The 26382-nt window shown below is 44.5% G+C and overlaps 2 protein-coding genes across 5 annotated transcripts in view; one reads left to right on the top strand and one right to left on the bottom strand.

Annotated features, from left to right (window-relative positions):
- Positions 1-2366: 2366 nt before the first annotated feature.
- Positions 2367-19808, top strand: pcmtd1 (protein-L-isoaspartate (D-aspartate) O-methyltransferase domain containing 1). Of its 3 annotated transcripts, none has more exons than XM_061839128.1 (6): positions 2367-2454; positions 9519-9909; positions 11280-11382; positions 12859-13030; positions 15089-15212; positions 16568-19808. In XM_061839128.1, the coding sequence occupies exons 2-6, from the start codon at positions 9603-9605 to the stop codon at positions 16948-16950; spliced, it is 1089 nt and encodes a 362-aa protein (XP_061695112.1). In that variant the 5' UTR covers positions 2367-2454; positions 9519-9602; the 3' UTR covers positions 16951-19808. The 3 variants fall into 3 exon arrangements, with proteins under 3 accessions (XP_061695112.1, XP_061695110.1, XP_061695111.1); XM_061839126.1 differs by lacking the exon at positions 2367-2454 and adding an exon at positions 3678-4223; XM_061839127.1 differs by lacking the exon at positions 2367-2454 and adding an exon at positions 4429-5100.
- Positions 19729-26382, bottom strand: part of sntg1 (syntrophin, gamma 1) — a 50864-nt gene continuing 44210 nt past the window's right edge. For both annotated transcript variants that reach the window (XM_061839124.1, XM_061839123.1), the window contains one exon: positions 19729-24951. In XM_061839124.1, coding sequence (XP_061695108.1) covers positions 24766-24951 — 186 coding nt within the window. In that variant the 3' untranslated portion in view covers positions 19729-24765. The remainder of the gene's footprint in view (positions 24952-26382) is intronic.

Below are 26382 nucleotides of genomic sequence, written 5' to 3'. Positions count from 1 at the left end.
GAAAAAAATAAAAGAAAAACAAATGTAATATAATTTACAAAGACAACAATTCAAAAGTCCTTGTTTTGATATTCATGTAATACATTTAACACTATTCATCCTCTTTAAGTTTCTTGTCATAATAAAAAATGAAATATAAATAGGAATGCTCCAGTAAGTACAGAAGTTTAAGTAGTGTTTAGTTTTTGCAAAGAAATGTACTTACAGTATGTGAACCCTTTGGTTGCTTGCTCTGTAAATTGGTCATCAAAGTTTCTATGCTTTTACTGAGCAGAATATGTAAACATCAAAGAGGAAGGCAAAAAATGCCAAGGTATATTTTTTTTTTCCACTGAAGCAATTCAGTGGTTAATTTACTTCTTTCCTTTTGGTCCTTGTTCTGTTACATCACTCATCATCTGATAGTTGGTTTTACGTTCTTCTGGAAAAGGATTTTATTAAACTACTGAAATATTTTTTTCTGCCTATGATAGTAGTGCGTCCAGGCCCTGAGGTAAGAGTGCAGCCCCACACCGTGATGCCCGCCCACCATACTTTAGTTGCGCTGAGGGTTTGGGGGTGATGTGCTATGCATTTTTCTTCTCACATGCAAGATTGTGATCCCAATGTTTGTTGTAAGTGATACTTTTGTGAGTCCTTCCAGCTTCATACAAATTAATAATTCATTTTTAGCTCTTCTGAGAGCTCCTCCTCCCCCGTACAAAGCACGGTTCATATCAGGCAATGCTTCTAAAAAATGAAAAAGCTCAAATTTTTAACCGACACCTGCATTCTCTCCCACATTGATTGGACTCTCGGTAGGATGACTCAAGACCAGATCGAGCTTTTTGAGAACTCATTTGTCTTGGCAGTCACATCCATTTTTCAAAATCCATTGTGACGTTGCCATGGTGTGTCTGCTAAAAATATGGAAAGAATCGTTAGGACCAATTTATCCACAACTCTTAAGTTATTTTAAAGGATCCATATTATTTTTCTTGCAACTTCTTCAACACGTTGAATATTTATTGTATTTATGCCCTTAGGCACAAAAAATAAATGGTTGTTAACACTGTCTTGGCAGCACGGTGGAGCAGTTCTGAGGACCCGGGTTTGATCCCAGCCCCCGCATGTTCTCCCCGTGCCTGTGTGGGTTTTCTCCGGGCACTTCGGTTTCCTCCCACATCCCAAAAAACATGCAACATTAATTGGACAATCTAAATTGCCCCTAGGAGTGATTGTGAGTGCGGCTGTTTGCCTCCATGTGCCCTGCGATTGGCTGCCGACCAGTTTAGGGTGTCCCCCGCCTCCTGCCCGTTGACAGCTGGGATAGGCTCCAGCACTCCCCGCGACCCTCGTGAGGATAAGCGGCAAAGAAAATGGATGGATAACACTGTCTTCACTCTGAAAAGCATTAAAAATGACAAATTAAAAAGCAACAATTTATTCATGAGAAAACAAGGGAGAGTATTTAAATCACGGGTTTGACAAAAGTTTTAATGCATGATAAAAAAAATATATAAATATGACGAGAGTGGGAGCGAGGACAGTGGAAGTGTAAATTTTGAAGCAAATTTTGGAAACAGTTGACAAATTTTAGGGCACGGTGGATCAGCTGGTATAAAGCGCTGGCCTCACAATTCTGAGGTCTTGGGTTCAATACCAGACCTGCCTGTGTGTAGTTTGCATGTTCTCCGGTTTCCCCCCCACAACCCAAAAACACGCAACAGGAATTGGACACTCTAAATTGCCCCTAGGTGTGATTGTGAGTGCGACTGTTTGTCTCGATGTGCCCTGCGATTGGCTGGCAACGAGTTGAGGGTGTCCCCCGCCTCCTGCCTGTTGACAGCTGGGATACGCTCCAGCACTCCACGTGACCCTTGTGAGGATAAGCAGCAAAGAAAATGAATGGATGACAAATTTTAGGAAAAAGTAAAATACCTTAAGAAAAAGAGAGGAAGCTGGAGAAAACCAACGTGAGCACGGGCATAACATGCAAAGTCCACACAGGAACGCTCGAGCTTAGATTCAAACCCAGAACTTTTTTACTGTGTGACGGGCACGCTAACCACTATTTCACCTTGCTGCCCTAAATTTCAATACACAGCGGTGGTAAACATTAGTTCCATTGAGGAAACGCTACGCCCCTGTCTCAAACAGTAAAAGCTGAGCAGTTTTACTTCATCTTACTGTGATGAGGAGAGTTTTAACGCTGGAACAGATCAATTGAATTTCCCTTATAAGGAGTCGGTCGGCCTTGTGTGGTTCTATGATGCCACATACGACAAATGCGTTCTTTTTCTGCGGTGTCACAGAGTCCCCCCCGTCCGTGTCACCCTTTCGGTTCTATGAGGCGTGCGGGCCCCGCGCGTCGGCTTGACTTACGGCCAGAAAGGAACGTTCAATGGCCTCAAGTGGCCTCGCTGATGTTCACCTCTCGTGTTTACATCGAGCTCAGCGCCGCTTGCCAAGGGGGTAAGTACTCCGGTTTTTAAACGATTTGCACATCCAGACTGATTTTTTACGGATTCTTGAGCTGTACGTGTGAAAGTGAACAAGCACTTTGAATGTTCTGAACACCTATTTACATGCCAGTAAGCATTAAAAAAAAAAAAAAAAAAAACTGCCCGAATCAATTGCACGTCATATTTTGCACATTTTCATCAAAGCACAAAACTCATTTAAAACAATGTTCTTGAAAGAACGCCAATCTACAACCTATTTGATTTGCCGTAGTGCGGCAATGTTGCCGTTTTGTTTTGTTTTTTAAAAAAAGAAGAAACATCACATCAGCATTTAAGCCGCCAAAACAGAAGAAAGTAAACAAATGATTCACCTTAACAGGACAAGCCAGGAGTCGAAGGAGCCCATTAAGTCCGCGTGGCACATTACGGGTGACGGATGATGACATTGTGTCTTCGCACAATAAACGGTAACGATGACCTTAATGGGCTCGGAAATCAACTTTGAGCTGAATCTTATTTACGTTGAACAACAGTGATTGACTGTTCCTAGAAAGAAAGAAAGAGGATTTTAAAACGGGGGAGGGTAATCTATAATACAGAGACCATATAGGCCTTTCTGGGAAAAAAAAAAAAAAATAGACGTCATAACTCACAAATGCCCTGTAGTTGACTGGAGATCAGTTCCAGTTGTGGTCGGCCTTTCGCCTGAAGTTGGCTGGGATAGGCTACTGCGCTTCCGTGAGACTCGTGAGGATGAGCTGCTCGGAAGATGGACGGATGGAAACGTCACAAAACATCTCACCCATGTACACTATTCATCTAATTTTGAAGTGCTCAACTAAATATATAGCCACCGATCCATCCATTTTCTTAGCCACCTATCCTCACAAGGGTCGCGGGGAGTGCTGGAGCCGAGCTCAGCTGTTAATTGGGCAGGAGGTGGGTTACGCCCTGAACTGGTCGCCAGCCCAATCGCAGGGCACATAGAGACAAACAAGAGACAAAGCAAATCACACCTAGGGGCAATTTAGAGTGTCCAATTAATGTTGCATGTTTTTTGGGGTGTGGGAGGAAACCGGAGTGCCCGGAGGAAACCCACGCAGGCACGGCGAGAACATGCAAACTCAACACCCGGTCTTCAGAACTGTGAGGCCAACGCTTTAACAGCTGATTCACCGAGTTATAGCTCAGCAAGTAAAGCATTGGGCTCACAGTCCTGAGGACGCGGGTTCGATCCGCCTGTGTGGACTTTGCATGTGCCTGCGTGGGTTCTCTCCAGTGTACCCCGCCTCCTGCCCGTTAACAGCCGGGAGAAGCTCCAGGACTCCACGCGACCCTCGTGAGGATAAGCAGCAAAGAAAATGGATGGAGGTGTGTGTGTGTATTTATATATATATTTGGGTATCATCACCGAGTTAGAGCATGTATGAGGAAAACGATAGATAGATGCAAAAATATCGTGCAAATATTCACAGTGCGCGGCTCTGTGTGGACGCGCGTCGTGGCCACGTGACCTGCCGTGTTTACATCCTCTCCTCTCAGCTGTTCTTTCCACCACTCGCTCCTTTCCACTTTATTCTTTCGTCCCTCCCTCGGGGAGCCCCGCTTTGACTTCGAACGCCCGCGAACAACAACAACAACAAAAAAAAAACCCAAAAACAACAACAACAGCCTTCTTCAACACCCCGCCACCCCCAACCACCCCCAAGCTGCAAATGTCCACCAAGCGCCGCATTGCACCCGGAGACGAGCAGTGACTAAATGCGACACGGCATTGTTGTGAGTACGCTTCCGTTTGTTGACAACGCTAACAGGTTCTTTGGCGTTCGGGCGCAAAGTTTGGTGGGCCGAGCTCGGCGTTTTAAATGTTCCGTTTGCGGCCGTAAAGTCCAAAAGTGTCAAAAGTGTACATGGGGGGAGGGGGCATCCGCAAAAGCTGCTTTGTGTCTGTTGTGTTTTTTTTTTTTTTGTTGTTGTTTTTTGGGGGGGGGTGATGGCGCACTCGGGCCCTTCCGAGCTAGCTTTAGCCCGCTCGCTACTCCGTAATTATCTCCATTGAAGTCCACGTTTGCCATCTTTAAATGTCACCACTTCCTTGTTTTGTCCGTGGCGAAAACAAAACAGAAAAGGGGAAAAAAAACCCACAGCTGAGTTACATCACGCGGTTTATTATTGTTGTGAATAATTATTGTTACATGCGTTGTGGTTGACATTGATATTTACGAACCGATTGACCTCGTAAATCGCTAGAGTTTAAAATTTTGTTGGGGGGGGGGTTAATCGCATTGCAGCGGCGGTCAAAGCGGCGTTTGTGCTCCAAAACTGGGAACAAAAGCCGCGTGGAAAATGCGAGACGCGCCGCTTTTGTTGCGTTACTATCAGAAAGCGACGCGTGGCTCGCCGTTTGTTCGCCACACATGTGTCGGAAGAAAAGCCGCATCCGTGATTTAAACAAGCGTCCTGTGGACGAAATGGTGCGAAGATGAAGAAGGCTTCTTGTTGTTGTTTTGGCCTCGACGTCAATCCATTGTGAGCAAACCTCGGCGCGATCCCATTGGCTGAGAGGCTGTTGTCTCCGTGGCAACTGCGTCACGTGGCCAACCGACCCGCTGATAGGCTGATGAAGGTGTCACTCAACGAGCACCCGGAACATCAAGTAAATTTTATTGCACAAAAACTTTTAACGGCATAAAAGAAAACCGTTGACCTGCACAATTAGAATATCTGCATAGCTTTTACACCACATGTAGTTAAAAAAAAATGATGTTTTTTTACGTATTGGCTGAAAGGCGGCTGTTGCTACGGCAACGGCAAGTGACTATTTGTGTCAGGAACATCGACTAACGATAGTAAGATAAACTCGATGAAAACATTTAAAAATATAAATAAAAGAAAATGTAATCCCCTAAACAATACTTCTCAAAATGGATTGTATACATGTAGACTGCATTGTAGTTATTTCGGTGTCTATTACCAGCTGAAATGGAAAGGTGAATTGAAATTGAAATCCCAAACACACATGCCTAAGATAGATGTTAGAAGGGCTCGAGTGGAAATAAAAAACAAACAGGTCTGTACTGCTCTGAGGTTGAACGTAACGTCAACTCTAAAGGTGTGTTCAGAGAAGAAGCACAAAAAACAAACAAATGCACAGACAGCACTTTGTTTGCATGCGCTGTTGCGAAATTCAGGACGATTTACTTAATTCATAAAAGGGGAGTCGTCTGGCCCTTTTTGTGTCTGTGCTTTGCAAAAGGCGAAGGAGTATCCAGTCTATATATATTTTTTTTTTTGGGGGGGGGGGGCCTTTTATGAGGTTTGGGGGATATTGTTTGGAGGTAGCGATTAAAGAATAAAGTCCCAACTTGATACTTATGTGGTTTCTCTGAGGGCTCGTTGTTTCTTGCAATATAAAGTTTTGCACCTGGCTGGAAGCAAAACAATGGGGGTGACTCGACATCTTCTTAGCTGTGGACCAAAGTTGTGATGCTATAAATCATGAGAAATGTAAACCGAAGAATGCCCGAAGAGTTTTAGTGTGGTTAATGTGTGGTTCATTTGGCAGTGCACTGACAACCTTAATAAATTTGCGTGCATGTACAGTAGTAATTATGTTGAGGAAGTCTGTTATAGATACTGAACACACTTTTATTTTAGCGTTAGCATTAGCGTAGTATATCTACATGTTTTTTAGTTGCGTATGTGTTTCCCCTAATTCCAAAACACGTTTTTCTTTTAAAAATCTTGTAAAGAGGGATAATTATAACGGGCTCATTATAAGAAGATTATCTCTCGTTTTAAGAAACATGTTAACATCCTAACTTTTGTAGAAGTGTAAAGAGAATTTCCCGTAATTTCCGGCCGACAGAGCGCACCTGATTATAAGCGTACATACATAAGCCGCACCCGTGTAAAAGCCGCAAGTGCCCACATTGAAACACGAAATATTTATAAAGAAAGACGGTAAGCAGAAAGAGTTTTCAAAGTTTTAATACCTTAGCTTAGCTTAGCTTAACATAGCAACAACACAGTAGCACGAACAGGGCTGGTAAAAAAAATAAAACAAAAACAACATACCGGTAAAAAAAAAAAAAAAAAACCTGCCACAGCAGCTACGCAGCAGCAACACGCTAGCACACCGCTAACAGGGCCGGTTAAAAAAAACATACCGGTAAAAGTCACTTCCTCGTCACATATATTCCGCCGGTTTCACTCTTACCTTTTCCGCTCGAGTGGCCCTTTGCGGCCGTTAGAAAAAATGCACAAATTAGCCGCATCGCCGCATAAGCCACACGGTTGAAAGCGTGTGGAAAAAAGTCGCGGTTTGTAGGCCGGAAATTACGATAACTCTCAAACTGAAAGTAAAACGACTCACCCATTGAAGATGACTGACAGACACAAAATAATGATTGTAAGTTTCACCGTTTTGGTGTTTCATTTGGGGTTGCTGGTATTAAGATGTGTTGTGTAGTGTGTAAAGACTGGTATATGTCTAGCATCTGCTTGGTAAAATAAAGTTCTGCATGGAATAATGAGTTAATCAGCTTTTGCTTAGAATGTTCTTGGCAGTCGGGACCTATCGTGGCTGTACAGGTGATTTCCATTTCATGTTCTGAGTTTACCGCACATTTCCTTTTTGCTCTGACTAATATCCATTGTGACTTCACAAACAGGAAGTAAAAATAAAAAAGCAAAAGTCACGCGAGTATGCAGTCGTCAATGAGTTAAACTTTTTTAAGATGATCCGAGCGGTCGTGTTAAGTTTGCTCCAAGAGCTCGTGTTTTGCCCAAGGATCAGTTCGCTGATGCGGCATGATTCCCTGTGGTGTCCCTGTGACCTCTCGTTTCCATTCACGGTCCAAGTGAGAACATTTTGTCAGATGACGTGTCAAGGTTCCACCATCTTGAGCTGGATTTTTACACTGCATTGTTCAAGTGACGGTTTCCATATTTGGCTCGCCGATCTCTGCAATTACAGCTGCGGTTTAAACACAGACCAAATATACCTTAACAATACCAATTTCATTTCATCTGCATACATGATTTACGCGGATTGGTGATGTCATGAGATTGTTGGTGGGGGATAGGAATCGGGCCCTGCCACTAATACAAACAAAACATGATGAGTAATTGCTAGCTGATGCCACAAGATGCTGTCAAAGCACTACGGTTGTATGGGATACGGCTGTCTTAACGGAAGTGCCTCTCCTCACTTCAACATACAGCGAAGAAAATGAGTATTTGAACACCTTGCTATATTGCAAGTTCTCCCACTTGGAAATCATGGAGGGGTCTGAAATTTTCATTGTAGGTGCATGTCCACTGTGTGAGAGGGAATCTAAAAAGAAAAATCCAGAAATCACAATGTATGATTTTTTTAACGATCGGTACAGTAGCCTTTGTTTGCGATGACAGAGGTCAAACGTTTCCTGTAGTTGTTCACCAGGTTTGCACACACTGCAGGAGGGATTTTGGCCCACTCCTCCACACAGATCTTCTCTAGATTAGACAGGTTTCTGGGCTGTCGTTGAGAAACACAGAGTTTCAGCTCCCTCCAAAGATTTTCTATTGGGTTTAGGTCTGGAGACTGGCTAGGCCACGCCAGAACCTTGGTATGCTTCTTACGGAGCCACTCCTTGGTTTTCCTGGCTGTGTGCTTCGGGTCATTGTCATGTTGAAAGACCCAGCCACGACCCATCTTCAATGCTCTGACTGACGGAAAGAGGTTGTTCCCCAAAATCTCACAATATATAGCCGCGGTCATCCTGTCCCATGTGGGGAAAACACCCCCAAAGCATGATGCTACCACCCCCATGCTTCACAGTAGGGATGGTGTTCTCGGTATGGAACTCATCATTCAAAGGTGCATCTGATTCAGGATAATACATGGAGTGGAGGTGGACTTTTAAAGGCGGCCATGCGTCACAGTAGGGATAGTGTTCCCTGGTACCAAAAATAGCAGCTCGCCTTTTTTTGTTTTAATATTCAAAAAAGCTAATTGGTAGAATCATGACAAGGTGGAAGAACACTATATAAAAATAACAAATCTGTCTCCTGGACCAACATTGTAAACGGAGCCTGAGAGTAGCAGGTGCATTAAAGCCCTTGTGGATTTTCTGCTGTAAAACTGTACTGCAGTGGACCAAAAGTGCTTTATTTGTACAAGATTGTGCCTGACCTACTTTTGCTTCTTTGCACTGGAAGTGACTGAAAATGACCAACCACGGTGGGAAGAAGGGGGGGGGGGGGGCTTGAAATACAGCATGCCGCCGGTGATGGCGAGCAAAATGGATGACGCTGCGGATGGAAAATGACCTCAGCGCAGGCCTCCCCTCCCGCTATCGCGTCGCCCCCGAATGTAAATTTATGAGTTGAGTCAGACGAAGAGATGCAGGGGAGGAAAGTTCCAGAGGCGTCTTGCCTTGGGTGCATCGCGAATGGCGCACGTTCGCTGCAGGGAAGCGTGGGATACTATCGAAAAAACTGCAACATCACGCTGATCTTTCCTCCGAGCGTTGTAGTAGAACCATGGTTGTAAAGAAAGGAGACGTGAAAGCATCTTTCGCGAGCATTGTGATAGACTTAATATCATGGACCCTCACATATTCGCGGTCTGGCACTCTCAAATTTCCCTACTGCACAGGTGTCAAAACTCAAGGCCAAGGGGCCAGATCTGGCCCACCACATCATCTTGCATGGCCCTTGAAAGAAAATATTATCACTTTCGATAATCTGTACCAAAATGATCAAATTGTCAAATGAACATTACATTGCTTAAGAATAATAGTATGGCTTCAGCACCGTCTTGGTATCAAGGAAGTATGTTGAAGTGATTTGAAGAGTTTTTCCTCGTGATGTTTGTATGGGAAAATGTTTTGCGTCAATTGTGTGCAGTGTTTCGCTTTAGCTAATTTGGCACCTATGACCGGATGAGTTGAGAATCACTTGTACTAGACAGATAACGTAAATTTGCATTTCATTTTTTTTTTTTTTTACCTGTGGCATCAAATGTGGGCAGAACATGGTGTCAACATTTGACAGTCGTCTCATCTCACAAACCTTTCACATTTCCAGGTCACTCGCAATCCGGCAATGGTTATTGTGTAAGGAGTCACAGCAGCGGGAACTTTTTTCGGGCCAAATCCAGTTTTTGCCGGCATGGGGGGAGCCGTCAGCGCCGGGGAGGACAACGACGACCTGATCGACAACCTGAAGGAGGCGCAGTACATTCGCACAGAGCGAGTGGAGCAGGCTTTCCGAGCCATCGACCGCGGTGACTACTACCTGGACGGTTACCGGGACAGCGCCTACAAAGACTTGGCGTGGAAACACGGCAACATCCACCTGTCGGCGCCGTGCATTTACTCCGAGGTGATGGAGGCGCTCAAGCTGGAGCCGGGTCTTTCCTTCCTCAACCTGGGCAGCGGCACTGGCTACCTGAGCACCATGGTGGGCCTCATCATTGGTAAGATGGGCGCAGTCGTGTCTTGACTTAAGTGTTAGTATTTGTTCTGTGATCACACGCAATAAAAATAAAATATGAATGAATGAAATAAAGGAAAATACCATTAATCTGATTCCATCTTAAAATAACCCGTTTTTTGGGAATGTGTTTATCCATCCATCCATCCATTATCGACCGCTTTTCCGGGTCGGGTCACGGGGGAATAGCTTCAGCAGAGATACCCAGACTTCCCTTTACCCAGCCACTTCTTCCAGCTCTCCCGGAGGGATCCTGACGCGTTCCCAAGCCACCCGAGACACGTCTTTCCAGCGTGTCCTGGGTCGTCCTCGGGGTCTCTCTCCGGTGGGACGTGCCTGGAAGACCTCACCAGGGAGGCGTCCGGGAGGCACCAGAATCAGATGCCCCAGCCACCTCATCTGGCTCCTTTCAATGCGGAGGAGTCGCGGCTGGACACGGAGCCCCTCCCGGATGACCGAGCTTCTCACCCGTTCTCTCGGGGAGAGCCCGGACACCCTGCGGAGGAAACTCATTTCGGCCGCTTCTATCCTAGATTTTGTTCTTTCGGTCACGACCCACAGCTCATGCCCGTAAGTGAGGGTAGGAACGTAGATCGACTGGTAAATTGAGAGCTTCGCCTTTCGACTTAGCTCCCTCTTTACCACAACGGACCGATACAAAGTCCACATCACTGCAGACGCTGCACCGCTCCCAGTCCGTTCTTCCCTCACTCGTGAACAAGACCCAAAGATACTTGAACTCTTCCACTTGGGGAAGGAGCTCATCCCCGACCTGGAGAGGTCACTCCACCTTTTTCTGACTTAGTCTCAGATTTGGAGGTGCTGATTCATGTTTATCCGTGTAATTTATTACTTTGTGCTGCAACCCTGGTATGCTATAAAAAGACTTTTTGTTTACTTGGTTTGAACCACCGTTGCACTAGATGTATAAAAAGATATCAAGTTGGGGTACTGCTATGTAAAATGACAAAGCAAATATAGGACAGTTGAAAAAAAAATGGATGGGCTTTTTATATGCTGTATACATATTTTTTTTAAACATCAGGTATCGGATCAGGACTTGATATCAGATAAATTTATGTGACTTGGGTGGAAAAAAATAGTGATTGGGTAATTTGAAGCACAAACAAAATCCAATTGTGTTTTCTTTATTTAATAAAAGCAAAAAAAATGTTGCTAAATTTGCCGATATGTGTGGTTGCACAGCAACAAGAAGCAGTTTGGAGACGGAGCGGTTGTAACATTTTGAAACTACTATAACAAAACCCAAATAATGAGAATTTACAAAAATAACAGTGAAACGATCTTTCATTTTCAGTAAATAAGTCGAGTTAATTTTTATCGTTGCTGCAGGTCCGTTTGGCGTGAACCACGGCGTAGAGCTCCACAAGGACGTGGTCGACTACGCCAGGGACAAATTGGACAGTTTCATCAAGACCAGCGACAACTTCGATAAGTGAGTGTCGGAGATTCACGCGCCGCTAACACTAGCGTTAGCATCCTGGTGATGAGACATCTTCAGGTTACAGTTTCCATACATCAGTCACTCACATTTGAAAACTGTACAGATAGATAGACAGATATAAAGTTACGGGTGTGGTCCACCAGTCATGCCCGCAGATATAAAGTTGCGGGTGTGATTAGGGATGGAATCTCAAGACCTTAAAATAACTTACTGAGTTGTTATACACGAGTATGTAGTTGTTAGCTAATACAATAATCATAATTTATTGACATTGCACAGACTGAGACATTTTTAAAGAGGTCAATAGACATTCAATTTCCAAACTAAATATTCATTATCATTTATTTCATCATGATGTATTGTGATGATCGCGTGTAATTTACAGCGCTATCTATTGTCAATCCATTGATGAAAGCTAGCAGTAGCACGCGCGCATCGGCGCGGCTGCCGTAAATCGGAGGCCGGCTTGCTAGAACGCGCTTTTATGTGCATGCGCTCGACGTATTGGCCACCCCTGAATCAAGCGACGAGGTGGATGATAAGTCAAACGTCACGATCAACCAAAACTTTCTCGCAATTGACACATTGAGCACCCCTGGTGTAACTGAATTTCCTTTGACTAGGCTCATTATGTGGCCGGCTTTCGACGTAAATGCGCTCGCAGTACGAGAAGCAGCTCAGAAGATGCGCGTTTGGCATCACTTCCGAACATGCTCAGTACTTGCATTTCCTGTTTCTCGGTGAATCCTGATTGTTTAGGATCAGGCTTCTTTTGTTACCAACGTTTATGAAATAAACACGTAAATTAACTCTTTCAGGGCAGGGGTTGTAAATTTGCAACGGGTTTATTATAATCAAAAGTCCAGAGTATCATGTTCTGAAAGTATTAAATTTTTCTCTCTGCAAAATTTTATTTGGTCCAGAGAGGATTAATGTCAAGATTACACCAAATAATCGACGTCTTTCAATATATATTTTTTTCTACTCGTAACGAATTTTACGCGAGTGATAGCACCCGTCAAATGTGAGTGACTGGATCCATGATAGCAGACCACAAATGAAAATAGAAGAATGTCTCCAGTTCGACAAGCGCAGCCTAACTTTAGCAAGTGTGCTAGTACAGAGTTGCCATTTTACACGTGGTTGTGTCCAGTGCTTCGGTTTATGGCAACGGAAGAGAAAAGAACATACCGGAAACACAAACTATCTACAAGGCAATGAAAAACAAAGACAAAACAATTGGCCGTTCGACTATGAAAACAGCAATTTTAGGGGATTCTACATGATCGAATGCCTGCTGGTTTGTTTGCTTTTCCCGGAAAATAATTTGCTCAATTTTAGATTCTGTTCTTCCATATTAAAAGTGGTTTCTACACCTGTGGCGCCACAATAGGGTTTGTCTTCTTTGTATGTATCCATCTGATGTCATGCGCCCCCCCCCCCCCCCCCTTCACCCCACTCCTGCAGGTTTGAATTTTGTGAGCCAGTCTTTGTGGTGGGAGATTGCCTGGAAATCTCCACAGACAGCCATCAATATGATCGCATTTACTGTGGGGCCGGGGTACAGAAAGTCCATGAATATTGCATGAAAGTCCTCCTCAAAGTCGGGGGTATCCTGGTGCTGCCAATCGAGGATCAGGTGAGCCTCACACGCTCTTGACGCTGCTTGTGAAATGTGCAATAAATAATGTTGCATGGCTCATTGTGGAGATAATTAGTAGGCGCTGCTTCCGTATTTTGGAATGATGACAGACAAGGGCAGACAAGTGTCTATCTGAGGGAGGTTTTTATTTGTCTGAAAGAGTAAACGCTCCCATGGATTCATTGAAGGACGGGCGCTATTTGACAGAGGCCTTTTGTCTAAATTGCGACCAATTGGAGCGCGGAGTGGGTGGCCATTTGAGGAAATAAGACGTCTTATCTCAAGCTAATCCTTTCATTTCTTCAAACGATGAGTTTGCACCAACTGCATTCGTACCGTTCGGAACCCACTGCAATAGATGAAGAGCGCATCAGGCATGCACACATGGCCCTCAGTTTGAACACCTCTCTAAATTATTACTCCCCATTGCTAATCATACAAGACGAGAGTGTGTGCTCTCATTGCACCTTGATCGCTCTCACGTTCAACACCATTAGCAAGAAGTTTTTGTGCGCGTAACAACAATGCAATAACAAACACGATTGCAGTATGAGATGAATCTAAACCTGTTTAAAAAGGAGAGTAAGAGTGGCACGCTGAAAGAAAATGTCATATTTTAGAGGAAGTTTTGTTAAATTTTTAAATACTGTGAAGAAAATGAGTATTTCAACACCCTGCTGTATTGCAAGTTCTCCCACTTAGAAAGGATGGAGGGGTCTGAAATTTTCATGGTTGGTGCATGTCGACTTTGAGAGAGATCATCTAAAAAGAAAAATCCAGAAATCATAATGTATGATTTTTTTTTTAACAATTTATTTGTGTGATACAGCTGCGAATAAGTATTTGAACAATTGAGAAAACCAATGTTAATATTTGGTACAGTAGCCTTTGTTTGCAATTACAGAGGTCAAACGTTTCTTGTAGTTGTTCACCAGGTTTACACACACTGCAGGAGGGATTTTGGCCTACTCCTTCACACAGATCTTCTCTACATCAGACAGGTTTCTGGGCTGTCGCTGAGAAACATGGAGTTTCAGCTCCCTACAAAGATTTTCAATTGGGTTTAGGTCTGGAGACTGGCGAGGCCACACCAGAACCTTGATATGCTTCTTACAGAGCCATTCCTTGGTTTTCCTGACTGTGTGCTTCCGGTCATTGTCATGTTGAAAGACTCAGCCATGACCCATCTTCAAGGCAGAGGGAAAAAAGATTGTTCCCCAAAATCTCACAATACATAGCCGCGGTCATCCTCTCCTTAATGCAGTCCAGTCGTCCTGTCCCACGTGCAGAAAAACACTTGCAAAGCATAATGCTACCACCCCCATGCTTCACAGTAGGGGTGGTGTTCTTGGGATGGAACTCATCATTTGTCTTCCTCCAAACACAGTTAATGGAATTATGACCAAAAAGTTCCATTTTGGTCTCATCTGACCACAAAACTTTCTCCCATGACTCCTCTGTATCATCCAAATGGTCATTGGCAAACTTAAGACGGGCCTTGACATGTGCTGGTTTAAGCAGGGGAACCTTCCGTGCCATGCGTGATTTCAAACCATGACGTCTTAGTGTATTACCAACAGTCACCTTGGAAATGGTGGTCCCAGCACTCTCCAGGTCATTAACAGAGTCTTGTCGTGTAGTCCTGGACTGTATAGGGTGGACAGGTGTCTTTATGCAGCCAACGACCTCACAGAGGTGCATCTGATTCAGGATAATACATGGAGTGAAGGCGGACTAACTTTGAGAGTCAGAATTGTAGCTGATGGGCAGGTGTTCAAATACTTATTTGCAGCTGTATCACACAAATAAATCATACGTTGTGATTTCTGGATTTTTCTTTTTAGATGATCTCTTTCACAGTGGACATGCACCTACGATGAAATTCTCAGACCCCTCGATGATTTCTAAGTGGAAGAACTTGCAACATGGCAGGGTGTTCAAATACATATTTTCTTCACTCTGTATGTTGTGATGTTAAAATGTTCCGATTCAAATGAGAACCATGTCAGAAATAATTCAAAGCAACAATTGCAAATGTGTTTTTTCCCCCCGCAGCTGACCCAGATCACCAGGACGGGCCAGTGCACATGGGACAGCAAGAACATCTTGGCCGTGTCCTTCGCGCCGCTGGTCCAGCAGAGCAGAGCTGACGGCGACAAGCCGGACAGCGTCCAGTTGCGTGAGTTCCTCCGAGCCGCTTTAAAGATGTTATTTGAGTTGAAAATTGCATCGAGCGGATGCGCGCGATGCGGTGTACGCGACGGTTTCTACGGCAGCCGCTGCCACGCTTGTGCTAGAGGGATGTGTCTAATTCATGGAGGGGTTAAATTGTCGCGTAATTGAGACACAGCGGCTACTGTCGGGCTAACCATTGAGCCACCTTGATTACATGTTAACCTTAAAGGTCAAGTGTCATGCCTATAAACATTCTAAAATACATACTGTAATAAAAGATACATGTAACACTTCAATATCTACCCGAAAAAATAAATATGAGCGGACAGTGCGTCATCCATGCGCAAAGTTGCGGAAGTCTCATTCGACATTCAAGTGGCAGCCATATTGGCTGCATCTTCTGCCCCTGACGTCACGCTGGGACATTCGCCATTGAAAACACGCCGTGGCCCCTCTATGGGAGACGAATAGGCCCCTTCTGACACGAGAAGCTCTTTTCGAGGAAGAGAACATCTCACAACCGAGTGAAGTGACTGGCGGAATATTACCCTAACCTTTTCGAGCCATATTTAGATAATATACGGATCACGGCCAAACCGAATGCGGCCTAACCACCTCCCCGCCCGATCCACCTCCGCTGCGGTGATGAACAACGGCACCCGCGGCCGCGAGCTACAACGACAGCGCTGCCAAACCGCTTCCTCGTCTGATCCACCTCGATCACGGCTTCGGCCGGGGTGGCACATTGACACATTTAGCACCCCTGACTTACGGACTACGTCCCTCTCCAACTGTTATTTTTTTTTAGTAGCTGTATACACACCTATCTGTCATTTGGAACCCACAAAGCTCTCATCCGTTGCACCTATGCAATCCAGTTTTCACGACGAACCGGGTCTTTAGGAAAAGTATGAAAGGCGAATCCATCCTCCCGAGTGTTCGAGCAATATCCAGCGATACAACGAGCCGGCATTTTGGCTAACACGAAGGAACAAATCCAGCAGGTAAAACTAATAGAAAGACACGAGCCCGTCTGAGTGCGCTACTGCTCTCTGTCGGTCACTTCCTGCTTCTTCTCGAAAACAAATCCCTCGAAAGGATTTTCATGGCGGGAGTTACAAAAAGCCATATACGTCAAAATCATGTTTTGTGGTGAAAAAAACGGATGGGTCCATACCGGCTGTTGTTTTTTCATTTATAACATACTAAAAATCATGCATTTCATGACAGTTGACCTTTAATCAGTGAGCAACATGCTGCTTCACCGCGTCAAAAGACATTATCATGTGATCACGTGTCGCTTCCCGCTCCGGTCAATTTCCACGACAACAACAACACAAAATGCGTGTGTGTCGTCAGCTCCAGTGACGGTGCGCACCCTCCAGGACCTGTGCCGCATCTACATCCGCCGCACCCTGCGCGAGCTGGCGGGCGGCGGCGAGGACGACGGCGGCCAGGCCCGGCGCGTGTCGCAGAAGCGCAAGTGGCGGAACTGCCGGCGGCGCCGTATCAACACATATGTGTTCGTGGGGAACCAGCTCATCCCGCAGATGGTGGAGAGCGAGGAGGAGCACGGCGGCGACGAGGAGCACAAGGACCCCGAGGAGGACGAGGACAAGGAGGAGCGGGACCTCAGCAGCATCGAGATCCTCAAGCAGGCCAACGTGCTAAGAGACCAGATCATGGCTCTGCCCCTGCCCGAGTCCCTCAAGGAATATTTAGTCTACTACAGGAAGAAGTGACAAAACCAAGGTGCACATGTAGCATTATTTCCACGCTATCTTGATGGCAGAACTCGACGTCACAGATCACACTGGAGAATAATGTCGACATTGTCGTTTGTATATGTTGCTTTCCTTTGGACTCGGTTTTTGTACATAAAACATACACGCAATGAAAAGCAGACAAATTAAGCGTACACTGGAACCTCCAAAGTGAAACACAATCCGCCTTTTGAGAAGCCGGCTTCCTTCTAAATCTTTTTCAATGAAACAATTGTTCCCGCTGAAGTCAACTAATCCCTTTCCGCGTAGCATTAACATGATTGAAAACTATTACTAAATGCATTTGATTTAAATCACAGGTGTCAAACGCGAGGCCCAGGGGCCAGGTCTGGCCCGCCACACGATTTTATGTGGCCCGCCAAGCCAAATCTAGTGTCAATTTCCATCATTCTTGTGAAAAAATCTATACCAGAATTTCAAATTGTCATACATCATAAATGATAACGTTGCGATATTACAAGCATTTTTGTGTTATCAAACGTGAATAGTTGAAAAACACATTGCCCTTGATTTCTGATTCCAAAACGAGTTCAGAAATTGATGATGTAAATATGATGAGATGGCTAAACCTTTTTGTTTCACAGTCATAATGAGGCCTTCAAGAAAAATGAGTTTGACACCCTTGATTTAAATGAACGTACCTGTGTTAGTATAATAAATCTAAAATTAGCAATGCAGCACAGCCCGCCGACCTCACAATTTTGAGGTTTAGGTTCCTCCCTGTGTGAAGTTTGCACGGGTACCCTGGCTTCCTCACACATTCCAAAAATGAGGTACAATGTGTTGGGTCCAATGAAGGCTCACTTGGGGTAACTCCGAAGAGGTGGGCGAGACCCCATTTTGGTCATTTGGTGAGCCGCCCCACCTGCGTATGCCACATTTAAAAGTAGGGTGGCTGTGCCGGTGTGGGCATCGCTGTAGCCCATTCCAATCCTGTCCAATTGCAGCGGTTTCTTCCACGCCCTTTAAATGCTGAGTTTAGCAAGGAGACTTCGATACGCAGAAGAGGACGGCATTGAACCTTCGCGTGTACCCTTGTCAAATGCACAATGCCCCGCGATTGACTGCTGACCTTTCCAACGTGTACCCCACCTCTTGGCGAAATTCCAGCTCACGCGAGACACTAATGAGGACAAGCGGTATCGAAAATTGATGATTTGCATTGTATAATGTGAAGTTATCCATTCTTGCGTGAAACTAGCACTGCCGTAAACAATCCTAACTAGACGGGCAATGTTGTAAGTCGCATAAACGTTCTTTACAAATGGAAAAGAAACGAGCTTTGAAAGAAATCCTTCAAAATTACTCATCCTTGAGCGTCAGAGAGCGAAAAGGAATTGAGTGTTTTGAAACGATTGCTTTTGTAATCTTACCATTTTCTTAGTTGCAAATGAGATCGAGTCAAAAGTGTTCCCGTCAACAACAACAACAAAAAAAAATTACAAGTGGCAATGTTTTACATAATATTGACGAGTTGATTTTGGGACGGCACGGCGGATCGGCTGGAAAGCTTCGGCCTCACAGTTGTGAGGTCCCGGGTTCAATCCCGGACCCGCCTGTGTGGAGTTTGCACGTTCTCCCCCTCGCCTGCGTGGGTTTCCTCCGGGCACTCCGGTTTCCTCCCACATCCCACAAACATGCAACATTAATTGGACACTCGAAATTGCCCCTGGGTGGGATTGTGAGGGCGGCTCTTTGTCTCGACGTGTCCTCCGATTGGCTGGCAACCGCGCCTCCTGCCCGTTGACAGCTGGGATAGGCTCCAGCAATCCCCGCAACTCTCATGAGGATAAGCGGCTAAGAAAATGGATGGATGGAATGAGGAAAGGAGTGCTGTCACCCAGTGGCCTGGTATTGGATAGGTTTAGTGTTAGCATCTAATGGTAACAATTCTGAATATGTAGTTGGAAATAAATGTAGAGATGAATGAAATATTCCCGTTACCATTATTAAAGTTTTACATCACATTAAGGAGATGTGAACTGTAATGAACCTAAAAGTAGAATTAATGTACTCGTGTCCCCGATTCAGAAGCTAGTGTATAACAAAACGTACAGTACGGATTCTGATCCATCCGTTCCTCCATTTTCTTTGCCACTTATCCTCACAAGGGTCACGTGGAGTGCTGGAGCCCATCCCAGCTTTCAACGGGCAGGAGGCGGGGCACACCCTGAACCGGTTGCCAGCCAATCGCAGGGCACATGGAAACAAGCACCTGCACACACAATCACACCTATGGGCAATTCAGAGTGTCTAATTAATGTCGCATGTTTTTGGGATGTGGGAGGAACATGCAAACTCCACACAGGCGGGTCCGGGATGAACCGGGACCTCAGAACCGTGAACTTTGCCAGCTGATCCACCGTGCCGCCTATGGTCTGATCCGCTTAGTGAAATTAGCTCGCGTGCGCAGTTCACATTCAATTGCCCTGTGGCGCTAAATTTGCTATTCTGTTGATCAAAAAGCCAAAGAAAGCTTTTTTGTTGCAAGAAAAAAAAAAAAAAAAAAAAAAAGTTCCAATTGTCCCGCTGGTCTCGATGCTCCACTTTGGAGGTTCTGCTGTTTGTTAATTATGACTAAATCGTCGTGTCATGATCACGAGTTAAGAAGAGACTTGATGGATTTTCTACCCAGGAGGTGTCATCACCTTTTTTTTTTTACTACGGGGACACTTTTTAACGTGACCTTTTGTAACAGGAGCGCTGACTTAACAGGTTGTGGTATTTCCTGGAGTTGGGGGGGGGGGGGCAAAGACCCTCCCCGGTGGAGTTATTTAATGCATGCAAACATTTTGAGATTGATTCAGTCACGCCAATCAACTGAGACTCATCTGAGGTGATTTTAGCTTTTGTATTGAAAGCCGTGCAAATTTTAAAGCCTTTTTTTTGTGTGTGTGTGTGTAACAAAGCACCTTATTGCGGTTTTTGGGGAGGGGGTGCCAAGCGGCATGATTTTTACTGCAGACGTGTAAAAAAAAAAAAAAATGAAATGTTGTGATAAAAAGTATGATTTTTCTGCACATCTTCAATAGCAATGGTGTTTTTTTTTTTTTTTTTTTTTTAAGTGCCAACATCACACGTAGGAGACGACATTCCATGTTTTACTTTGGTCACGTGTACTTTTGGACTTTGAAATTGTCATTTAGTGTTTTTTTTTTTTTAAAATGCTGAAATGAAAAATATATGAAATATAAGTTTATGGATATAGTCTATATACAGTTTCATTTTGGGGTCTGTTGTAGCACCTTCTTGCTGTACTGTAACTTGACACTGGGCAACTTTGTACACCAAAACTCCACTGCTGTCTGTTAAATAGATGAATATATATATGTAATTTTCATTGATGACACATATTCATAGAGGGGTGAAAAAAAATTCTGTGTTTCTGTAACGGTGAGGTGATTCCCCCCCACCGAGATAGTTTCTTTTTTTTAATATTCATGGAAAGTTTTTAAAGCGAGCAATAATTTATCATTGATTTAGAAAAACACGCAAGGTTTTATTTGCATTGCTGACATGAAAATTCATGACCCATTGTGGACATATTAAAACCATAGTTGAACCTCCAAAGTCCAACACAATCCACACTGACTCCAGGTGACTTAACCACTTCACGATAAAGTAAATAAAAACTATGAAGGTGCGTAACAGACATGTAACAAAGAGGGAACAGGAAAGTGCGATAATCTCACCTAGTGGCGTTTATTGCTACAATTAATAATACGCAACAGAGAAACTTTGCATACTTACGGTGGGACATTCACATACATATTCATGTCCTTCATAATTGATGGAATATCTACTTGATGTTTTTTGTCCAGGCCAAAACAAAATTATTGCTTTGCCGTCATCTTGTGGCATCTAAGTGCTAAGAAACTAGGTTGAAATGCGTTGAGGAGCTTCATTTGGATCAAATTAGTGCTTGGCTGCCATCTTACCCATGTTGGTGCAAAGGAAATAGGTTGAAGTGAGCGGAGGAGCCCCATTTAGACACAAGCAGTGCTTTGGCGGCGTCATCTGACTCCGCCGTAACTCAAAACCCAAATAAAGTACACGCGGGTCACCTAGAGATGTTACTGGTACAGCACAGAATCCGTTTCAGAAGGTGGTTCGAGAACCGATTTGTTCAAAAACCGAATCCATAATGTCCCACGTCTGCGTGCAGAGGCTGCGTTGTACACAATAACAAAGCGCCTTGTGGGTTAGCAGGCCGCGTGCGTTGTTATTTCCGAATCTTGTCGCAGGCGTTCGAATACCAATTTTCGTTCGAAAACAAGCAAAAATATCTCTAAATTTTTGTTTGAAAACCGATTTGTTCGAGAATGGAGATGTTCGAGAACCGAGTATACACTGTATATGAATTCCAATGGCCCTTTATAGCGATTGTTGCGATTGAAAAGTAATTCAAAGTAAAATGGGGAAAAATAATACTCTGAAGACACATTAATAAATCTAATCGGGGCCGAGCACTGCAGTGAATAGCGATTAAAAAGGCAATTCACGACCCCTAAAAATGCTTTTTATTTTCAATAGATTGAATTGTAGATATGCCGCAAACTAATATTAAACCATTTACCTTTATAAATAAAATACACCACAGATGCAGGACTTCACATGCACGCAGCAAAGACTTTCTGTAATAACCCTAACTAAACCTTAGCTCCCCCCCCCCCCCCGACATTCAAACCTTGATTATTGGAGATCGGTCACCTCAGCATACTTCTTTGACACCAATTTATGCTATTTAGCCGGGCTGTGGCTCCATCTTGTGGCGTGTTAGAGCATTTCAGCAAGAGTGCAATAAACGCAATTAGGAAAAGGCAAATTTATGAGCATGTAATTCATATCTGCCCATATTGGACTGAGCAACGGGTGGTATTTCTGTCTCGTTCACTCTTTGGGAACACGCGTACCACACAAAAAAGCAAAACAGGTTTTTGGCATCAGTGCTGTAAAGTCTCACAAGAGTTGCTGCCGTGCGGCCAAGCTTTGAAGTCCAGAGGCAGATTTTTTTCCCATTTGTTCGACTTTGGAGGTTCCTTTGTATCACAAAACCGTAGATACAGGGCCAGTATATCTTATTTTTATTTCTTATTTTTAGCTGGACGCAGAGCCAAAATCCATCGATCTGTCGGAGGGCGGCGAGCGCGATCCGTCACCGACGGCGTGTAGTCCATTAAGAAAATGTGTTGTTTCTCTCTGTGGATGTTTGGCACCAGAATAAAGGTCACAATCACAATCTCCCGTCTCTGCGCCATCGCATTTGGCATCGGGACTCGAGCGGAAAAGAAAAGATGTTGAAGAGGATGCTAAACTATTGTGACGCGAGCGAGCACTCGAGCTTTCAAGCGATGCGAGAGCGCGCTTTTGCGTCGTGCTCAAGGTCCTTGCTCCTTCGACGCGACTCTGTATACACGCCAAAGAGGCGACACCCGTGTTAAGGAAGTTGATTTGCCTCCGGGGACCGCATAAAACAATGAGGTGGGCCCGATCTGGACCCCCGGGCCTTGAGTTTGACGTGACTACATCAGCAACTCACAATTTGAGGGAGGCTTTTATTTAATAATGCAAACGACTGTCTTGACGTCAGTAAAATGACAGCACAACAAAAGGAAAAAGATCACCAGCGAACAGTGTTATAAAAGATCTCCTTTATTAATTCATGATAGTAATTTGTTAATAAAACATCTGCAAAAAAATAAAATAAACTCTCTCACGAGTCCTATTTTGTTTGAAGGGTATTGCTGCCGCCAACATTTTTCGTAAGACGCGTAACAACGACCTTCATTGCCGACCCTTCATTCAGCCCCCGCCCCCTCCCTCGGGCCCCGCTATTGTGTTTTATTCACTGCAATCGATATTGTTTTTTTTTTTTATATATTTACAAGCTGGACTCCAAACCCATAAAGCAAACAAAATCATCAAAGCTGATTTTATTCTTCTAAATTGGTCCGTAGAGGGAATGAAAAATGGAGGACACTATGAGTTAACTACCAGTACAGTACTTCTCAAACGGATCCCCTCCAAAATCCTTCCCGTCATTCTTTAAGGTCATTTCAAGGTCAATGTTTTATTTACATTATCATACAAATTTTAGGGGGCAAAAGTCAAACCTGACCTGAAAATGAAATGAAGCCAGACGCCAACAGCAGCTCACCTTTTTGCCGCTCGTGATGTACACAATGGAGACAAAAGTATTGGGACAAACGACACCCGCAAATGAGAAATATGGGGGGGTGGGGGTGATTAGCTGCCTACCACGCACTCGCTTGACAGTGTTTTCCGTGAACAGAAGTTATCCACGTTACGATGATACAGTCATGCCAAGCAGCATACCACGCACCACCGTGACTATTTGAATGTTTTGCTGCATGTTGCATATTGTCCTCAAAACTAACCACTAATAATATAATCGAATAATAAAGATAAGCAGAACACAATATTGCGTTTTGCCGCAAACAGCCCGTAAATGAAAACATCCCGATCTTGTGATTGTTCTTTTCAGAAGCCCATCATCATTTACCGTCATTTCCGGCCTACAAGCCGCGACTTTTTTCACACGCTTTCAACCCTGCGGTTTATGCGGTGATGCGGCTAATTTGTGCATTTTTTTTCTAACGGCACTGTCACTAGAGCGTAAAAGGTAAGAGTGAGACCGGTGGAATATATGTGCCAAGGAAGTGACTTTTTTTACTTTCAGCCTTGTTAGTGCTGCGCTAGCGTTAGCGCTGTGCTAGCGTGTTGCTCCTGTGTTACTGGCGTGTATCAGTGATATTTACTGGTAAGTTTTATTTTAACCGGCCCTGTTAGCATTAGCGTTAGCGCGGTGCTAGTGTTAGCACTAGCTTTAGTGTAGTGCTAGCATTAGCACGGCGTTACCGTTAAACTCCTTATGTGTACTGTCTTTCTTTGTAAATGTCTCGTGTTTCAATGTGGGCACCTGCGGCTTTTACACAGCTGCGGCGTTTGTATGTACCAAATGGTATTTCCTTTACAAATGTACTCGGTGAAGCTTCTAACCAGGTGCGCCCTGTAGGCCGGGAATTTCGGTACTGCAAACAACGATCCCAGAGTTGAAATAATGAGCAGCACACGATGGACTGTGATGTTTTGCTACCGAAAGGCCCTCAACACAAAAATATCCCAAAGCGATCAAGGTGGAGACCGGCAGCAGCATAACATGCACAGTTGTGGCAATTTTGTTCTGCGACCAGAAATGATCCCGTCGCTGCGCAAAAGACACCGACAAGCAGCAAACACTCTCGTGGATTGTTTTACCGTTTTGTTGCACACGACTCAAGCTCATCTTTTGAATTTTTATGATCCATAGCAAATCTTTCTCAGGGGTTTCACAAAAGGTTTGAAATTCCTAATTGATCAACGCCAGGATTTGTCCCAAGACTTTTGTCCCATGTCGTGTATGTCTCCCCCCAAGACGAATTTTGAATCCTCAATAAGGGTTCATACCAAAGTAGCATCATGTGTCAATCCTAATATTAATATTGATGTCCCACGAACAAGCATAGAGTGAGTCCACTGAAAAAGAGGTTGAAACAAATGCGCACTTTTGGCGTCCATGGAGTTGTTTTTTTTTTTTTTGTGAGGAGCTTCTTGTTCAGACCACAAAGGCTTTGTACGAGAGTTCAGGCATTTTCCTGAGGAAGTCTGTGTCTAAAGCGTCTTCTTGAAACTTGTTATGCGGCTGGTTTTTTTTTCTCTTTCATCCCACCCAACGTCAAAGGCTACGGTCAAGACTAAAGCGGAGACGCCGCGTCAAGTGTTCTTGTATTTCAGCTTGGGAGTATGCGAATTGCACGAGATGCTCGCAAGCGAAGGGATGGCGGCGTTGGCCGCCGTCGCCTGGCTCTCCACAAACATGGGGTCCAGGCACGCCACCTTGGCGGCGAAGAACGCGTGAATGCAATGAAGTACCGCAAACAGGTTGGAGAACTCCAGCTCCTGAAGGAGACCAAAAGAGAAATCGTGGGTACGCACATACCGATAATCGGGTCGGATTTGAGCACCTGACAGTGATTTTTCCTCCCCAAACAGCTGACAATTGTATGTGTCAGAAACATTCAATTACTCATGATCGCATCACAATTCTTTTTCTTTTCCTTTTGGCTTGTCCCGTTAGATCTTGTGCATCTTCCTCTCTAACCCCAACTGCCCTCATCTCCTCCCCCACAACATCCATCAACCTTTTCTTTGGTCTTCCTCTCTCTCGCTCTTTTGCCCGGCAGCTCCATCCCCAGCACCCTTCTACCAACATACTCCCTCTCTCGCCTCTGAACATGTCCAAACCATCGAAGTCTGCTCTCTCGAACCTTGTCTCCAAAACATCCAACTTTGGCTGTCCCCCGAATGAGCTCATTATTTCTAATCCTATCCAACCTGTTCACTCCGAGCGAGAACCTCAACATCTTCATTTCTGCTTCCTGTTGTCTCTTCAGTGCCACCGTCTCTAATCCGTACATCATGGCTGGCCTCACCACTTTTTTATAAACTTTGCACTTCATCCTAGAGGAAGACTCATCCGTCACATAACACACCAGACACCTTCCGCCAGCTGTTCCAACCTGCTTGGACCAGTTTCTTCCCTTCCTTACCACACTCACCATTGCTCTAGATTCTTGACTCCAAGTATTTGAATTCGTCCACCCTCGCCATCTCTTCTCCCTGGATCTTCACTCTTCCTCCTCCACCCCTCACATTCACGCACATATATTCTGTTTTACTTCGGCTAATCTTCATTCCTCTCCTTTCCAGTGCGTGCCTCCATCCTTCTAATTGTTCCTCCGGCCTGGGAATCCAGTCTAACCTCATCTGTCAGCCTATCCATTACTAACGTTAACAGGAAGGGGCTCAGTGCAGATCCCTGATGCAGTCCCACCACCACCTTAAATTCTTGTGACACACCAACGGCACATCTCACCGCTGTTCTGCTGCCCTCATACAGGTCTTGTACTATTCTAACATATTTTTCCGCCACACCAAACTTCCGCACGCAATACCACCGTTCCTCTCTTGGTACTCTGTCATAGGCTTTCTCTCGGTACACAAAGACATAATGAAGCTCCTTCTGACCTTCTCTGTATTATTCCACAAGCATCCTCAAGGCAAATAATGCATCTGGGGTACCCTTTCTAGCCATGAAACCGTTCTGTTGCTCGCAGACTTTTGACCTGAGTCTACCCATAATTTTATTGTGTGGCTCATCAACTTTATTCCTCTATAGTTGCCACAGCTCTGCAAGTCCCCTTTGTTTTTAAAAATGGGAACTAGCACACTTTTCCTCCATTCTTCAGGCATCTTCTCACCCACTAGTTTTCTGTTGAATAAGTTGGTCAAAAACTCCACAGCATCACAATTCACCACAATAAAAAAAAT

The sequence above is a fragment of the Syngnathoides biaculeatus genome, chromosome 13 (assembly GCF_019802595.1).
Source record: "Syngnathoides biaculeatus isolate LvHL_M chromosome 13, ASM1980259v1, whole genome shotgun sequence".
In the NCBI taxonomy this organism is placed as follows: Eukaryota; Metazoa; Chordata; class Actinopteri; order Syngnathiformes; family Syngnathidae; genus Syngnathoides; species Syngnathoides biaculeatus.
This window is presented reverse-complemented; position numbering and strand designations above follow the sequence as displayed.

Coding starts and splice junctions, on each gene's coding strand:
- pcmtd1 (XM_061839128.1), top strand. CDS start 9,603: ATGGGGGGAGCCGTCAGCGCCGGGGAGGACAACGACGACCTGATCGAC. Junction 13,031..15,088: donor TGCTGCCAATCGAGGATCAG/GTGAGCCTCACA, acceptor TTCCCCCCGCAG/CTGACCCAGATCACCAGGAC. Junction 15,213..16,567: donor GCCGGACAGCGTCCAGTTGC/GTGAGTTCCTCC, acceptor GTGTGTCGTCAG/CTCCAGTGACGGTGCGCACC.